Raw genomic sequence first — 15,965 nt, forward strand, 5'->3', positions numbered from 1 at the left:
GTGAGTGCTGTGGCTGTGGGGCCTGCTCTGGGCAGCAGGAGCGGAGGGCCTGCAGGAGGAGTGGGCATGGGCACTGAGGGACCCGGCCAGGGGGCTGGGCAGCTGGCAAAGTGGGCCAGGGCCTGGCTCCATCGTCAGGGCAGGGATGGGGGCACGAGGGTATGCCGGGGCGGGGCGGGGGTAGAGGAGCATGTGACGTGAGTCTGGACACTAAAGAGTGACAGCATCACCGATGGGGGCTCTGCCCGAGGGCCCAGGGATACAGCTCTGCAGATCCTGGCGGGATCACCCACTCCCAGCTGGGCCTCTCCTCCCGGGCCAGGTTCACAGCCGAGGTGGTGGACATCTACTATGGGAGCGACCAGGTGGTGGAGGAGGACCAGGAGCTGCAGGACTTCGTGAGGGACGTTTACGTGTACGGCATGCGGGGCAAGAAGGCCTCAGGTAGGGACACCCCCCTGCGCCGCCCCCAGCCCTCTCTTCTGCTCTTCCCCGACTTTCTTTGGGCAATGCTGGCCTGTGGCCTCCACCTTAGCACCTGGCACTGGGGCCAGAGCCCCTAGGGGACCCCTATCCACCAGTATGCCTCAGGGGGACATCTCAGGGCCTTTCTGTGTCTCCTGAGAGCCCAGGTCAGAAACAACAGGAACACTGGGCCAAGCGGCTGTCCCCTCCCAGTGAGTCTTGCCCACGCCCAGGCCCTGCAGCACTGGTGTGTGGGAACCCAGGAAGCAGTATGGGTGGAGGCGGCGTGTGTCTGCCAGTCGGGGGTCCCTCCCCAGGGTTGGGGCCTCAGCCAGCCCGTGGCCCTGCCTTAGGCTTCCCCAAGTCCATCAAGACCAAGGAGAAGCTGTCCGAGTACCTGACTGTGGTGATCTTCACGGCCTCAGCCCAGCACGCGGCAGTGAACTTTGGCCAGGTGGGCAAGGGCAGGGCGAGCCGTCTGGGTGGGAGGTGGCCTAGGCCACGTTGACTGCTTCTGAGGGCCCCTGGGCGGGCCGCCCCACTCCTCGTCTTCCAGACGGACGGGGGTGGACGAAGCCTGGGCAGCCCCGGGGCCAGGAATCCGGTGTTCCTGGTGCGGTTTGGTTCCGTGCTAAGCACTGGGCGCCAGCCCGAGGGAGGGGCCTGCCCTGGCCTTGCTGGAGCGGGAGGAGGGGGCTCGGGAGGAGGTGCAGGAGACGAAGGTGGGCGGAGGCGGCGCCGCAGAGGTGCCCACGCAAGTCGGTGGCCGTCCCCGCAGTACGACTGGTGCTCCTGGATCCCCAATGCCCCCCCCACCATGCGAGCCCCGCCGCCGACGGTCAAGGGTATGGTCACCATCGAGCAGATCGTGGACATGCTGCCCGACCGTGGCCGCTCCTGCTGGCATCTGGGCGCAGTGTGGGCGCTGAGCCAGTTCCAGGACAATGAGGTGAGACCGGAGGCCTTCTCGCCCCTTCTGGGAGTCAGAAGATTTAACCCACTCCTCAACCCCAGGGTTTTGTGATTTAGGGCTCAGGCTGGACCCCTGCTGGCCAGGAATCCTGACTTGCAAGGCTGGAGGGGCCCATGGAGCCCTGAGGCCCAAGCCTGGCTGGAGCTCAGGGTGGGCGGGGCAGGAGAGCAGGGGGACACTGGGACACTCCCCACAAGGGCACCCCCCACCCCCACCACTGACAAAGCTCTGTCATGTGGGTTTCTCCCCGGCACCCCAGCGGTGGGGCTGAGAGTGTCCGGGGTATCTTCTGAGACATTCCCACACATGTACAACTTCCTGAAGCTAATCCCAAAGCCGGCTCTCGGTAGACACAGCCCCACGGTATCGGCTCATGGCTGCTCAGAATGACGGCCCAGTTGAACCAGCCCCAGACCCGCAGGCATTCGTTGGCATCTGAGTTGCTTTGGGACCTTTGCTAATGTCGTGGTCCCTCGCTAACATCTGCATGTATGGGTCTTGGCACGTGTGTCCGTAGAACCAGTACGTTCCTTGTAGAGGAGTTTCTTGGTCAAAGAATGTTAAGACTGAATTGCCCTCCACAAACTAAATCTAAAACCCCATCAATAGCACGGGATATTTCTCCCACCTTTACCAGCCCTGGGTATGAAACTTTCCAATTTTAACAATCGCATAGTTTGTTTCTAAAAGATACGCCTAGTTTTAATTTGCAGACATCTGTGTGGGTGTGCAAATGGGCATACCACCCCCAACAGAGCCTGGCTGTGGCCGTCCTGGGCTGGAGAGAAGGCCTGCGCTGGCCCCTGTGGCCCTGCTGCCCCGAGTTCAGGCGGGAAGGTGGGAGTGCTGCTTGGGACCAGGCCACATGCCCACCACAGCCAGGACTAACCCCCGCCTCCACGTCCGCCTGCACCTTTACACGTCCTTATAGCCACCCTGCGGCAGGGCACTGACCTGTAAGGTCCCAGCCCAGGAGCATTCTTGGGGCGCTCTCAGCAGGTGGCAGGAGGTGAAGATGGGGGGGTGAGCACACGCCTTGCCTCCCAAAGGTTGGTCTCTGGGGGTGGGACAAGGCCTGTCAGTTTACATCGCCTCATCGCAGATTAACGTGTCTCTGTCGTGTCTGGGTCCTCAGCTGTTCCTGGGCATGTACCCGGAGGAGCATTTTATCGAGACGCCTGTAAAGGAGGCCATGGCCCGATTCCGTAAGAACCTTGACGCCATTGTCAGCGTGATCGCCGAGCGCAATAAGAACAAGAAGCTGCCGTATTACTACTTGTCCCCAGACCGGATTCCCAACAGCGTGGCCATCTGAGTGGCCGCCTGAGCCCGTCTCACTCTGGGATGGCCAGCTGCTCAAGGCTGGGCTCGGCACCCAGACTCCAGCCTGCCCAGGAGGGCAGGCTCCCAGGGCGGCTGCAGGGCGGGCCTTCTGATTCCTGGGAATTTGCCCGCAGGCCCCAGGCTCCTGGCTTCAAACCAAAGGCTCCCCAGGTTAGACCATGACATAGCTAAGCTTCGGTGCATTTTCCTGTTTGTTCCTCGGTCTCTAGTGAATCCCATACTTTGATCAAAGTGTGTAAACACTGCAGGGACCTTTCCTACACAGAGCAGGACTGTGTAGCTTCCTGCCCCCCACCCAGCTCAGCGCTTCTGCAGCAGGAAAGCCCCACAGAGCAGCATAACTGATGAATGTTTGCTCTTGTTGGGGACACGGGATGATTATTTTCTGTTCTATTTATGCTTAGTTCAATTTCTTGCATACAGTAGGTGCCCAAATAAATTCTTGTTGAATGCATTCAGAATTGGTTTTCATAAAAATAAAGTTGTTCATTCAAAACAGGTCTCCTTCTACATGCTACGTTCCAATCACCCCAAACAGCTCAATCCCCTCCCCGACCCAAAAAAGCCGTAATCATTGTGATCCCATGTAGGCAAAAGCCTCCCCCCAACCCTCAGTCTGGAGAAAAGGTGCTTTTCTCTCTTCTTTGCCCAGAAACTCCTACTCTTCCTTCAGAACACATCCCAGATCTCATCCCCTCTGGGGAGACACCCTAGTTGCCCAGACAGAGCTCATCTCTCCCCCAGGGCTTTGTTCAAACCTCTTCTGTCCTCCCATGTGGTCTCGCCCTTGGAACTAGAGCCCCTGGAGGATAGGGAACCCGCCGTATTTATTTCTGTGCCCTAATGGTGGCCTAGGGCTGGCATAAGTCACCACCCTGCTGCTCCCGTATTCTCCTCCCGACTAGGCACCTAACCTACAGACTCCAGGCATCGTCTTGAGAGCTGGGGGCTGTTTTCTCCTATGGCAGAGGAAGCAACATGACTTTTTAAAAAATGCATTTTCTTTCCTCAGGCCCAAGAAGCAGAGCCAGCCCTGAGCTTGGGGATGCCAATCCACTGTCTCCTCCTCCACACATACCCCGCCCCAGCCCCCAGCCCTTGGCTTCAGAATCGGGTCAGTGGGATCCACAGGGTTTCAGGAAAGTGTATACCTGATGTGCTAGGCCAGCCACCCCTGGCCATCTGGTCGGCTCTGTTTTAGCCCAGGAGTCATCCTCCCCCCACCAGCCTGACACCCCAAGTAGTGAGGAGCAGTGAGCGTGTCCTTAGGGTCCCTGGGCCTGAAGTACCCTCTTACCTCCATGTGCACTGGTACAGCCTGGGGGAAGGAGCATTGGGTGGACTTTTTTTTTTTTTTTTAGTTTATTGAAGTAGAGTTGATTTACAATGTTCTGTGAATTTCTGTTGTACAGCAAATTGATTCCGTTATACATATATATATATATAAATTCTTCTTCATATTCTTTTCCATTATGGTTTTTTATAGGATATTGAGTATAGCTCCCTGTGCTACACAGTAGGACCTTGCTGTTTATCCATTCCATATATAATGGTTGGCATCTGCTAATCCCAAACTCGCAATCCATCCCTCCCCTGCCCCCCACCCTTGGCAACCACAAGTCCATTCTCTACGTCTCTGAGTCTGTTTCTGTTTCATAGATAAGTTCGTGTCATTTTTTAGATTCCACATATAAGTGATATCATATGGTATTTGTCTTTCTCTTTCTGACTTACTTCGCTTAGTGTGATAATCTCTAAGTCTATCCATGTTGCTGCAAATGGCAAGATTTCATTATTTTTTATGGCTGAGTAATATTGCATTATATATATATGTATGTATGTATGTACATATATATACACATATACACACACACATCTATGCTGTGAACATAGGGATGCATGTATGTATCTTTTCACATTAGAGGTTTTTTTTGTTGTTTTTTTAAAATTTATTTTTGGCTGCATTGGGTCTTTGTTGCTGCGCACGGGCTTTTTCTAGTTGCGGCGAGCGGGGGCTATTCTTCGTTGCAGTTCGCAGGCGTCTCATTGCGGTGGCTTCTCTTGTTGCAGAGCACGGGCTCTAAGCACGCGGGCTTCAGCAGTTGTGGCTCGCGGGCTCTAGAGCGCAGGCTCAGTAGTTGTGGCACACAGGCTTAGTTGCTCTGCGGCATGTGGGATCTTCCTGGACCAGGGCTCAAACCTGTGTCCCCTGCATTGGCAGGCGGATTCTTATCCACTGCACCACCAGGGAAGCCCCACATTAGAGTTTTGTCTGGGTATATGCCCAGGAGTGGGATTGCTGGATCATATGGCAACTCTGTTTTTAGTTTTTTGAGGAAATTCCACACTGTTTTCCATAGTGGCTGCACCAATTTACATTCCTGGGTGGACCCTTTAAAAAGAGAAATGTGGGGACTCATCAGCACTGCCTTGACCTCTAAAGCTCCCCTTGAAGGGGCTTGGCGGGGAGTGTCAGCCCCAGTCCACAGATGAGGAAACTGAAGCTCAGCAAAGATCAGGAACCCTTGAGAGGCCGCCAGCTGGAGGGGAGCTGGGCCTTCCAGGCCAAGCTAGTGGTCTGCTGTGATGCCTCTGGGTGATCTCGCACCAGAGTACCTTTCATCTCCAACATTTTAAGAATTTACAAGTGCTTCTGAAGCAGTGAAGCCTTTGCCAGCAGGCCTCTGGGGGGCAGGACTCCAACAGACAGAAGCCGGTCAGGTAGCTGCTAATTCAACCCAGCGGGCAGCCCTGCTCCCAGGAGCTCCACGTCCTCCCTCGCTTCCTCCACCATAAACGGTGGGATGAGCCCAGAGAGCCCAACTCTGTCTCTTGGGCCTGGGCCTCCACAGGGTGGAATCAGATGGAGTGGGGGAATTGGAAATTGGCTGCATTTCTTCCCAGACACCCCAGAAACTGGCTGAGATCTGGAGGGTGGGGTGGGAGGAGAGCCCTGAGTCAGAGAGGTCTCCGTGACTCAGAGCAACGCCCTCCCTGGGCCTCAGTTTCCCCGCTATACATGGGGGTCAGACTGGAGCACCTGTTCTTAGTGTTGGGTGAAGGACGTTCCTGTGGAGGGGAAGCACAGACCACTTTGAAAATCGGATAAAAGCTATGGGCGTCCCCCCAGGAGTGTGACACGGGCACTTATACAATCCTCAGGGAACCACACACCTCCTATGGCTGAGGAAAGAGCCCCAGGACCAGGGTTCCCAAGTGACTGGATTTTATGGGACAGAAAAGTTCTGCAAGAAACATCTGGAGGGACATTTGTGTTACCAAGTTTTTGTTGGTATGAACCAACCAATCCACAAAAAGCACCCCCGCCAAGTGCTACCAGCTACTCTCATCACTGCTTCATGACAGAGCATTTTAACAACAGAAAAGCAGGAGAATAAGGATAACAGACTACTCTTTCTCGCAACAACCTGCGTTGCCTTTTCCCATCCCCCCTGGTCCCCCTGCAGACTGTGCCACGGCGGTGCCGGGAAGCACAGCCGGGCCAGCTCCCCTCTGCTGAGTGCCTGGCGCTGTGTGTCTCCAGTGAAAGGGTGGAAGCTGGACAAGGGGACCAAAGTGGAGCCCAGCTTGGCTCCCTGGACCTGCAGACGCCCACCTAATGCGGAGGGGACGCCGAGATCGTGCCCGCAGAGCCTGGACTCCGCTCCCCTCACTTCAGCTCCGAGGGAGGCAGCCTGGCGAGGCAGGGCCGACGTGGCTCCTCTGACGGCCGAGGGGCTGGGCCTGCCAGCCCAGAGGAACTCTCTCGGCTCAGGACAGCCGGCTCATCCCTCTCCCTCTTTCTCCCCTGAATTACCCTTCTCGGCTCTTTCCTGACCCGGCAACACAGACGTGCAGCAGGACTCCTGGTCACTGTTGCACTTTTGAGGCTGGGAGAAAAGACAGGCCCTAGAGAGGGTCATCTACGCCTCTCACACCACATGGGCTGTGCAGCAACAACTCTAGGGGGCGCTGATCACACGGGCCAAGGGTTGGCAAACTTTTTCTGTAAAGGGGCATGTAAATATTGTAGGCTTTGCAGGCCATACGATCTGCCATTGTAGCAGGAAATAAGCTGAATACAGCGTCAATGAAGGGGCAAGGCTGTACATCTACAAGTGCGTTTACGAAACAGGAGGCTGGTCTGCGAGCAGTGGTGGGCCACCCCCCGACCTAGAGGATTCAAACTGCCCCTAGCGGTGTGCCATCAGCGGCCCCAACCCATCATTTTGTGGCTGGTGTCAAAGGGCAGAGAGGCCTGGGGGTGGCACTGTGTCAAGCCTGCCGGCAACAAGACCTTATTGGGCGTCCCTTCAGCCAAACGCAAATTCATCGGGCCCCCAAAGCTAGAGGCTCCTCACGGGGCAGTCCCCACCTCGCATTCTTACAAAAGGTTCCTCTTTCAGCTCCATGCTCCTCGCCACTCCCTCCAACTGACGCTTGAGCTCAAGTGAGCTCTGGGGGGAGGGCTGGGGCACACGCTGGCCCCCGTCCCTCCCACAAGCCCACACCTGAGCAGATTCAGCTGCTCTGCGGCCACCTCTTCCTCTAGGAGCCTCAACAGCTCCACTCAGTTCTGGGGACCTCTTCTCCGAAGTCAGGCAAGGACACGTGGCAAAGCACCCTCCTGCTTATTAGCTCCCCAGTCTCCCTGCACTCGTGGACGGACTCTCCCAGCTCACCAAAGACAGTATGCTGGGGCGACCTTGGCCTCCCTCCTTTCACCTGGTGTACAAAGGTGAAGCCAGGTGCCCGCCCTGGGCACTCCCAGACCCGGGAGTGGTTTGCAGTCCCGAGACTGGAGGATCGACAGCACTGTCATTACTCAGGGAAGCCCCGCCAGGAGCCAGGAGATGCAGTCAGGCTAAGCTATCGCCAGCAGCCCTGTCGGCCCTGCCCCGTTCCCTCACTCAGCTGGGCTGTGCTTCAGTATATGTTTCAGCAGATAAGGCTAGCTAAGCAATGTACCGTTCCAATGGTCATGCTGCCATACACGCCCTGAACTTGAGTCTGGCTTCTCTCAAGTTGAGAGAACTTGAGTGTGGTGAGTCCAAGTTGTTTGAGCCTGGATGTCTGAGACAAGCACACCTGTGAGAACGACTTCAGCTTTCACTCCCACGCCCACACATCCTCCAGAACCCACTCCTTCCCACTGCCAGTTACTGAGGGATCCCTCCTCCCTTACAGGGACAGACCAAATCTGCACGCGAGTCTGCCTGATTTACTTTCCTGATGTGCAAGCCAGAAGAATCCGGAAAGGGGACCAGACCACTGGAGTGCTTGCCAATGTTCCCAGCCTCCTTGCAGGAAAACACTTTCATGGCAAAACTCCTTTTTAAAGAAAAGCTTTATTGCTGCAATTAGATACTCCCGTGTATAGTACAACCACCACCACCCCCCAATACAGAGAATTATTCAAGCAGTAATACTGAAGAACAGTGAACATACACAAAGGGATACAAAACTAGACATTTAGATAACTCGAAATTCTCTAAGTTAAGAAAAAGTTCAAATGTGAAGTGCCTTTTAGAAACTACACCACACATGCCAGTGTAAATTTGGTCTTTATTAACAATCAACCTCCTACAAACACTGCATCTAAATAGGTGATGAGTTGCACAATTACTTCCAAAACAAAGACAAATGCTTTTACTTCCCTATGTTTCAGTCTTTCCTTGGACTAGAGATGGAAGCTGCATATTTCAAATCAGATCCAAGAGGGGAAGTATCTCAAATGCGTATTTGCATTAGGCCAAATCCACACTGTCGTGGATCTTTACACCCTGCCGTGCCCAGTCCTCCTCCAGCTCTGCAGCCGACCACCAGGCAGCACAGGCAGCTCGAACCCGTGCAGGCCTTAGCTGAGGCTCTTGAACGGGCCCAACTGCCTGGGGTCTGTATGTCTGTAGCCAGGTAGGGCACACCCGCAGGTTTTGAAACTGGACCCATAAGATTGAAAAGAGTGGATGGAAGCAAAAAAGGAAGTGACATTAGGGGCCTGTGGTAGGAAGAGGTCTTTCACGATTTTCAGGAAAATCTTAAAATAAACCCAAGCACAAAAGCCCTTCAGTTGAACTATAATTTGAGGGGAAACAGAGGCCAAATCAGAGATGGCTGGCTGGCGACACCCCTGAGGCTGCTTCCCTCTCCCCCTTGCCTGGCCTACAAATATCAGCCCCCCTGGCCCTGAGACCTGCAAGCTCATTCCATGTTTCTATATAGTTCAGCCAAGTGTCATCTTCTCACTAAAGCCAGGTGCAAAATGATGAGGAAATGGGGAATAATTAAGCCCCCTGACACAGACTAAAGGAATGCCTGGCAGATCCACAGCTCCCACTAGGTGGCAGCACAGCCCAACCTTGGCAGGGCTTCACACTCACCGTTAGTCCCTTCGGGGAAGAGATTAGCCCTGGGACTCAGTAGGGGGTCAGAGGTGCTCAACAGAACCTGCGAGGAAAGAGAAAGGCAACCGGGTAGCTGTGTGCCACCCCAGGAGAGAAAAGAAGGACATGGGGCTGATTGTCCACAGGCAGAGGCTTTTAGGAGCTTGGCTGGAGGTGACGAGATGGTGTTTAGGCCCTTCCTAAGAAGAAGTGACAGGGCTTCCCGCGAGAGTCTGGTTGGGCATGGGAGCAACACAACAGTCATGGTTATAAAGGCACCTCCGCCATAGAGGGTGCCAGGCACACTGGGTGGGCTGCCCTGGGGCTGCGCCACCTAAGCACACTCTCCTCTCTATAGAAAGTCTCAGTGCTTTTCAAGTCCAGCATAAGGCGTTCCACCGGGGGGAAAGGGAAAGATTCCCACTTAAAAATCTATCCCAGTCTTCCCTTGACCACTCATCTGCCGTTAGAGGGTCAAGGGGCCTTGCCCAGGCAGTTCCTAAGGGGCACAGGCAGGGCTGACCTGGGATTCTCCTGAGTGGACAGTCTGTAGCTGCTTGGTGTCCCCAGGCTGAGAAGGGGTGTAGGTAATTGCACTTTGGGGCACAGTGAGCACAGGCACGGGCTGGATGTGCCCTGGGAGACAGAGAGGGCCGGCTGACCTATTTCCAGGGATGGGCTACAACTGGACAGCAGCTGCCAGACCAGAGACGCCATGGCAGGGCAAAGCCCTCCTCCAGAGCTTAAAGATCCTTCAGCCTCCTCCTGGCTTTCAAAACAAACCATGGGGCTTCTACTCTGAAATGGAAAGCAATCATCTTCTGTTTGCTTCCTCCTCTTAACAGCTGGATGAAGCAACTAAGGCTCGGAGGATGGCGGGCAGGACCCCCAGGCATCTCACCCCAGATGCTCATCTGCAGAGCTTCCTGGAGAGTAAGTATCCGGGCATACCTAACTTACACCGCAGACCCCCCTGGCCTATTTTCCTGGAGTTGACTCTTATTTGCCTGGCATGATGAAACTGGTCTTTAGAAACAGAATTTTAAGCAGACCTTTTTAAAAGGACAAAGGCCATTTGATGGTAGTAATTTTGGTTTTGTTTTATGAAAAATGGTACAGGAGATAATCCCTGATGACAGAATGGACTGATAGCAGGGCCAGGGGCCCCTAAAGGATCCTCTCTGTTCAGTCCAGTTAAGGCGACAAATGGGCAGGGGAGTGGCTGGGATCAGGGACACAGTGGACCAGGGCAGTTTGCTGCTCACTCCTGGCCCTCACCCCAGAGCCAGCCCGTCTGCCTCTCTGCCCTGGGCAGTGATCCACAGAATGTGCCGGGAGCAGGGGCTGGCTGAGTGGCAGGCACCCAGGAGCACCTGCAGTGTGCACGCCCCAGACCAGGGCGATGCAATGCCTACTCCATCAGTGTGAAGCCAGCACAAACTGGAGAGGTTTGTCTTTAAAGGAATAGTTTTTAAATATTCAGTTTTGTTCTAATTACTTACTTCTTTTCATTTAGATCTCATGAACCCTTCTTCCAGGCTGACCGAAAAAAAAGAAACATTCAGGGCAGCCCTATGACATGAAGACTTGTCATAAAACAGGCTCAAAACCACAGGAATTACGCTCGAACTGCCATTTAGCATCCATTAATTCCCATAAGGTGTTACGAAAAAGCCTCAGACCTGTTTGTCCTGCTTTAGAGTCACAAGTCCCTTTTATGGACACAGAGTAGATGTCACGTTTCTTAGCATATATAAGGCAAAAAGGGCTTTAGATCTATTATAATGTGAAAGAGATAATCAGGGTCATGAAGGGAAGGTTTCTAAATGAGACGTCCTTTTAAATGTCAATCCCATGGGACACACATATTACAAAATACAGATTCTCTTTTTGTAAAGTGCTTTGCTTTGCTTAGTGAATCACTCACCACCACGCACAGAGCACCACGGCCCGTCTGCTCAGGAACTGTCAGTGGCGGCCTCCCCGCGCTCTGCTTGGTGAGGGGGAAGCCTCTCCTCACGGCTAGATGTTCCCAACACTCCACTCCAGAGGGTCGGTGAGGGGACCTGCCAACTGGAAGAGGCGCATCAGGGCCCAGGCGCTACCAGCTCCTGCTCTAACCTCAGGTTTGGCATCTTATTCTCTCATTCTGCTCAAGACTACAGGCCAGAACCCAGCCAGCGCCCCATCACGGTGTTACGGGCTCTTCCAACTTCCCTTCCTGTAGACACGCTGGCGGAAGCAGAACCCAGCCGTGCACAGCTGACGTGAGGGTTTTCCAGGAGAGTCACTAAGGAGGGTTTAGAAAAAGAGAAGCCATTAAAAATAGTCACCTGCCCAGTCTATGCTATTAAAGGACATAAGAAAATGTACACAATTGGCAGTAAACAATTTCCTTCAGCTGTTCGCAGATGTCCAGGAGAACTACACACCCTCCACATCATCAGATGTGAACGATCTCTGCTCCAGTGTCTTCAGGTTCTGTGCAACAAGAAGAGTTTGTGTCGGAATGACAGATTCCACGTCCATCTTTATTTTCAAAGTTGGGCTCTGTTAGTGCAGATTTTTCAAAAATATTCTTTTTGCTTGTTTCTGGACAGTTTTGGACATAGATTACTCTGTTATAAGCCTTGAGTCTCTTCCATAATTGTACATACACTTTGCACTGAACGTACATAAAAAGAAGTCCACCAGTAAAGCCGATGGCCACAACCACCAATTTAGTCCAAAAGGGCCACTCTAGGATTCCTGGAAGGGAAAAAACCCGGTTAGCCTATCAGCCGACCTTATTTAAGATGTGAAGTAAATAAAACACAATTTCTGAACTTCCCATAACCATGGATTCTTAACTCATCGAATCTTGCTTCGCTGGAGGAGGAGTGGAAGAGCATATCCACTGCCTTTTATCCTGCTCTTCCAGGGGGCATTCGTGGAGATTCTCTCTCTCCATGATTTGATCTCTCCTGACTGGGTTTTCAAAACTACCACCACAGCAAAAGAAACATCCAAAAAGGATGCGTGGTGCCTCATAATTGATGCCTCCTTCCAGAAGCCCAGACATTTGAGGTCTTACTTGAAAATCAACCTGGAATCACATCCCAATCCTAAGACCCACTGTGCCATCCAGGATCTCCTGGGTGCACCTTTCATTCTGAGCACATACCTGTTGCCTGCCCCTGCTTGATCTCCTCAGCAGTGCGGTCGATGAGCACGTACAAGGACCAGACCACACAGGTGATGGCGATGATGTGGAACGTCACGGAGCACATGATCTTCCTGCGCTCGCTGGCTGTCATCTGCAGCTTCTCCCACTGGAAAGACAACACGCAGAGCGTGAGACTCAGGCTCATGGGCGTAAAGCGCTACGATGGGGTGAGAGCTTTGTTGATGGTTAAGACTGGCTTCCCTCCTCCCTCCCCCTTTCCCAAGCTAGATGAATTTCCCCAAACACCCAGAGTCGCTCCCTTTAAACCATGTGGCATCAACCAGGTACCAGGCACTGGTATTCTGTCCACATCCAACTTTCTAGGCAATGAAGAGAAGCTGGGATCAAGATGAGCTATGAACCACCACCAGCAATCCCCTGGCTGCTTATTCTGGCAAAGCAGGCATTCAGTGGCTTTGATACAAGACTTTATGGTTTTGGTCCTGATGAAAACAGCACATTGGCCCAAGACCCAGGTGGCACACTTTAAGTTTCCGTGACTTGCTGACTGGCATGAGTGAGGGGAAGAAGGGGGTTGATGACACCACAACACACTAGCAGATGGGTCACACTGTGTCGTGAAGGTGATGGTGGAGGGCGCTCACTCTTTGGTCCTCTGCTACATTGGCAGCAACACTGTGAAATCGATGCTAAGAGTTCCTGGTACAAGCAGTCTGTCCCATCTCCTCTAGGAGCTCATTAATTTACTCCAAATAGCCAGATTTTCTTTTTCATTTACTGGTTTCCGAATCAGAAGAAAACACATAGAGGTAGAGAAAAAGAACAAGTGTAAACACTGCATATCCTCTGCCAGTCCTACTCACAACCTTTCCAGGTGGTTCTATGCAGGATAAGCTGAAAGTAGAGCCTTCATGGACTATCTATATTGGTCAAAGTGCCATAAGACTCACTTGAGCGATCAGCATAGAGTAGGTGCCCAAAAAACAATAAGGCTTTTATGGGACAAAACATTTTTTAAGTAGTTTGCGCCTGCCTTCTCTAACATCCAGATTTGTTTCTGCTATGGTGCGACACAGTATCTTCATCTGGCTTCCCTCCTAAAATGTCCCCCTGATTTTCTAAGACACATTCAGTTCAAGCCTTTCACACTCCCCTGAAATGCTCACCCTACCTTTGCGGTGGATGCTTTTCTCCAGAGACAATCTGACCTCTCTAGAGTCCTTTCACTTTCCCTCTAAATCCTACTGATCTTTCAAGAACTGTTTCAACACCAAACATTCTATGATGCTACCACCACTCTGCTTCCCCAGAGCTCCGACCCACAATGAATACTTCCTTCTGTGAATATCTGATACGAGCGATCACCATAGAAGTTAGCATTGAATTGGCATGTTGGTGCTGTTACCTGATTATGTAATTCCCCTTGCAATTTATGAGTTTTGAGATAAGAACAAACCTTTTATTCTTCCAAACAAAACCTCTCCATACTCTGGGCACACAGACACATTGAACGGCCAGTGTTTACACAGGAGGGGAGCACCGGATGAGGCTCCTTTCAGAGGAAGCAAGGACATGGGACCTGAAGAGAGCTGTGTGGCATGTAATGCCTGTGGTTCCTTTCTTTTCCCATCTGCCCCCACTTCCCATCTAGCAAACACTTCTCACAGGTATATAGAAATAAATTTACCATGTTATGCTGTTCTTTGTGCTGGGGAGAGATACTAATCTCCACTATATGGACCTAATTAGAGGCAAAGCATGAAGAGTTAATACATACAAAGTTTAATGCTGATTAAGATGTCACAAAACACTCTGTGGTCAAGGGCCAAATGACTGATACAGACAAGCAGGCAGACTTAGTTTTAAGGAAAAAGAAAACGTCATATGACTGAATGGACAGAAAGAGCTTCTTACTGAGAGGAGGGGCTTGGAAATCAGTACCAGAAACATGCATGTACACACCAGCCCCCACTTCTTAAAGGAGTGAACACAAGCCAGCTGTGGCTCCACCCAGTCCCAGGTGCTGACCCTTCTGGGTGCTCATCTCAGTGAAGCTAAAGTACTTCCGAGGGTGGCCTCGCACATACTTTTCTCAGAGGCTTCAGCTTGGTCTCCATGATGAACTCGTACTTGCACAGCTCACAGCAGCGTGTGTCGGAGCTCTTGATCCACTGCTGCAGGCAGGTCTGGTGCACAAAGTGGAGGCTCCCTGTGCAGTGGCAGGGTGTGATCAGAGGGCTCTCGTCATCCCCTTCACAGTGACAGATCCTGTGGCGGAAGGAAAGCCAGTCATTACAAGGAGGGCCACACAACAGGGAAGACGACGCTTCAGTGGAAGGTCAGTCCCCCCAAGGAAAACGTTCAGAAACAAACATCACAAAATGACTATAAGCACGAAAACATACAAACACAAATGAAAACAATTACTACAAGCTAAAACTTTCTAGCTTACCGCACCAACATGGAAAGTCTGGATGGCATTTGGCATCAGAGAGGAAAAAATGATATAAGAAATGACAAAGCAGTCATTTTGGGTAAGACTTAAGAACTTCACTAAAAGATGAATTTAAGGCAACATGGAAACATCTTCCAGAACTTATGTGATGTTAAAATAATTAGAGGTAAAACTTCTGTGTAAAACAAAACCAGCACTCTACCTTTCAAAAATACCAGTGACTTGAAAAGATGATGAACTTTGCTTGCTAGCTATAATCACTGACCTCACCTTCACACACCACAACTACATATTTCTGTCCTCTCTCAGAGAGTAAACAGAGAAACCACAGTGCTTCTCCTGGACCTGAAAAACTATTATAAGATGCTGCAATTTCATTTCTTTTTTCAGGACCACTCATAGCAATAAGTGAGAGATTTAAATCATTCATTATTTCTAAGGGTGCATGCAACAGGACGTAGCTACTAACCTCAAGGAACTTAACAGATTTTGAGAAACAGAAAGGTCTTTTCCAGCAGCTGGAGAGCAGGTAGGGACACCTGGCCTGAAAGGAACTGGGCTCTGGCCCAGGCCAGGCTCTCGGCTGTTTGTTTCTGTGAGAGGGGTTTCTGATCCAATTGTTAAAAGAAATGGTAAGAGCTGATCCTGAGGAGGGGCCACTGGGGAAAAGTTAGAATGGGGAAGGCCTAAGAGTAGTGGCAAAAATGAATTCTGAAAGCTTTTGGAGGCCTGACAAGGATGCTGCACCCGGGAAGATAAAAGTGGAGTTAGGACCTGGGCAGAAGTGGCTGCATCCAAGTTAAAAGGAAGGAAGGAAGGAGCTGCTGAAGAGCAGCCCTTCCCCATGGACATCGTGTTGCAGGTGGAGCGATGGGTAAAAACGAGGTCGAGAGGGGAAGCCAATGCTTAACATCTAGACCATCAAGCTGGAAGACTGGAGATACTATTTTCTTTCTTCCACTTTCCTCATGCAAAAGCTACTTATTTTTAGTTGAGAAGAGTCAGCTTGGCCTTTAATATGTGTAGCTTCTTCCTCTTTTATCATTTATGAAACTACCTTGGGACCCATGTCATAAAAATGGGTTTTTCAAATGATACCAATAATCTGTTCTGGAGAAAACTACTTACTGATCTGTAATTGTGTACAACTGCCTATTCATTTTCCTGAAACTTCACATA

The 15,965-nt window shown here is 51.7% G+C and overlaps 2 protein-coding genes across 13 annotated transcripts in view; one reads left to right on the forward strand and one right to left on the reverse strand.

The window, feature by feature from the left end:
* ALOX5 (arachidonate 5-lipoxygenase) overlaps positions 1–8,249 on the forward strand; it is a 59,468-nt gene extending 51,219 nt beyond the window's left edge. Inside the window, exons 11-14 of one of the 2 annotated variants that reach the window (XM_082423487.1) lie at positions 323–444; positions 819–919; positions 1,244–1,414; positions 2,574–8,249. In XM_082423487.1, coding sequence (XP_082279613.1) covers positions 323–444; positions 819–919; positions 1,244–1,414; positions 2,574–2,753 — 574 coding nt within the window. In that variant the 3' untranslated portion in view covers positions 2,754–8,249. The remainder of the gene's footprint in view (positions 1–322; positions 445–818; positions 920–1,243; positions 1,415–2,573) is intronic. The other variant, XM_082423488.1, reaches the window with a different exon arrangement.
* Positions 8,250–8,327: 78 nt separating this feature from the next.
* The window catches only part of MARCHF8 (membrane associated ring-CH-type finger 8), a 111,823-nt gene continuing 104,185 nt past the window's right edge, over positions 8,328–15,965 (reverse strand). For 10 of the 11 annotated variants that reach the window (XM_082423507.1, XM_082423504.1, XM_082423502.1 and 7 more), the window contains 3 exons: positions 14,419–14,599; positions 12,329–12,476; positions 8,328–11,913 (listed from right to left, as the gene is read on the reverse strand). In XM_082423507.1, the coding sequence (XP_082279633.1) occupies positions 11,609–11,913; positions 12,329–12,476; positions 14,419–14,599 (634 nt within the window). In that variant the 3' untranslated portion in view covers positions 8,328–11,608. The remainder of the gene's footprint in view (positions 11,914–12,328; positions 12,477–14,418; positions 14,600–15,965) is intronic. The other variant, XM_082423506.1, reaches the window with a different exon arrangement.

The sequence above is a fragment of the Balaenoptera physalus genome (assembly GCF_965194825.1).
Source record: "Balaenoptera physalus genome assembly, chromosome: 14".
Lineage (NCBI taxonomy): Eukaryota > Metazoa > Chordata > Mammalia > Artiodactyla > Balaenopteridae > Balaenoptera > Balaenoptera physalus.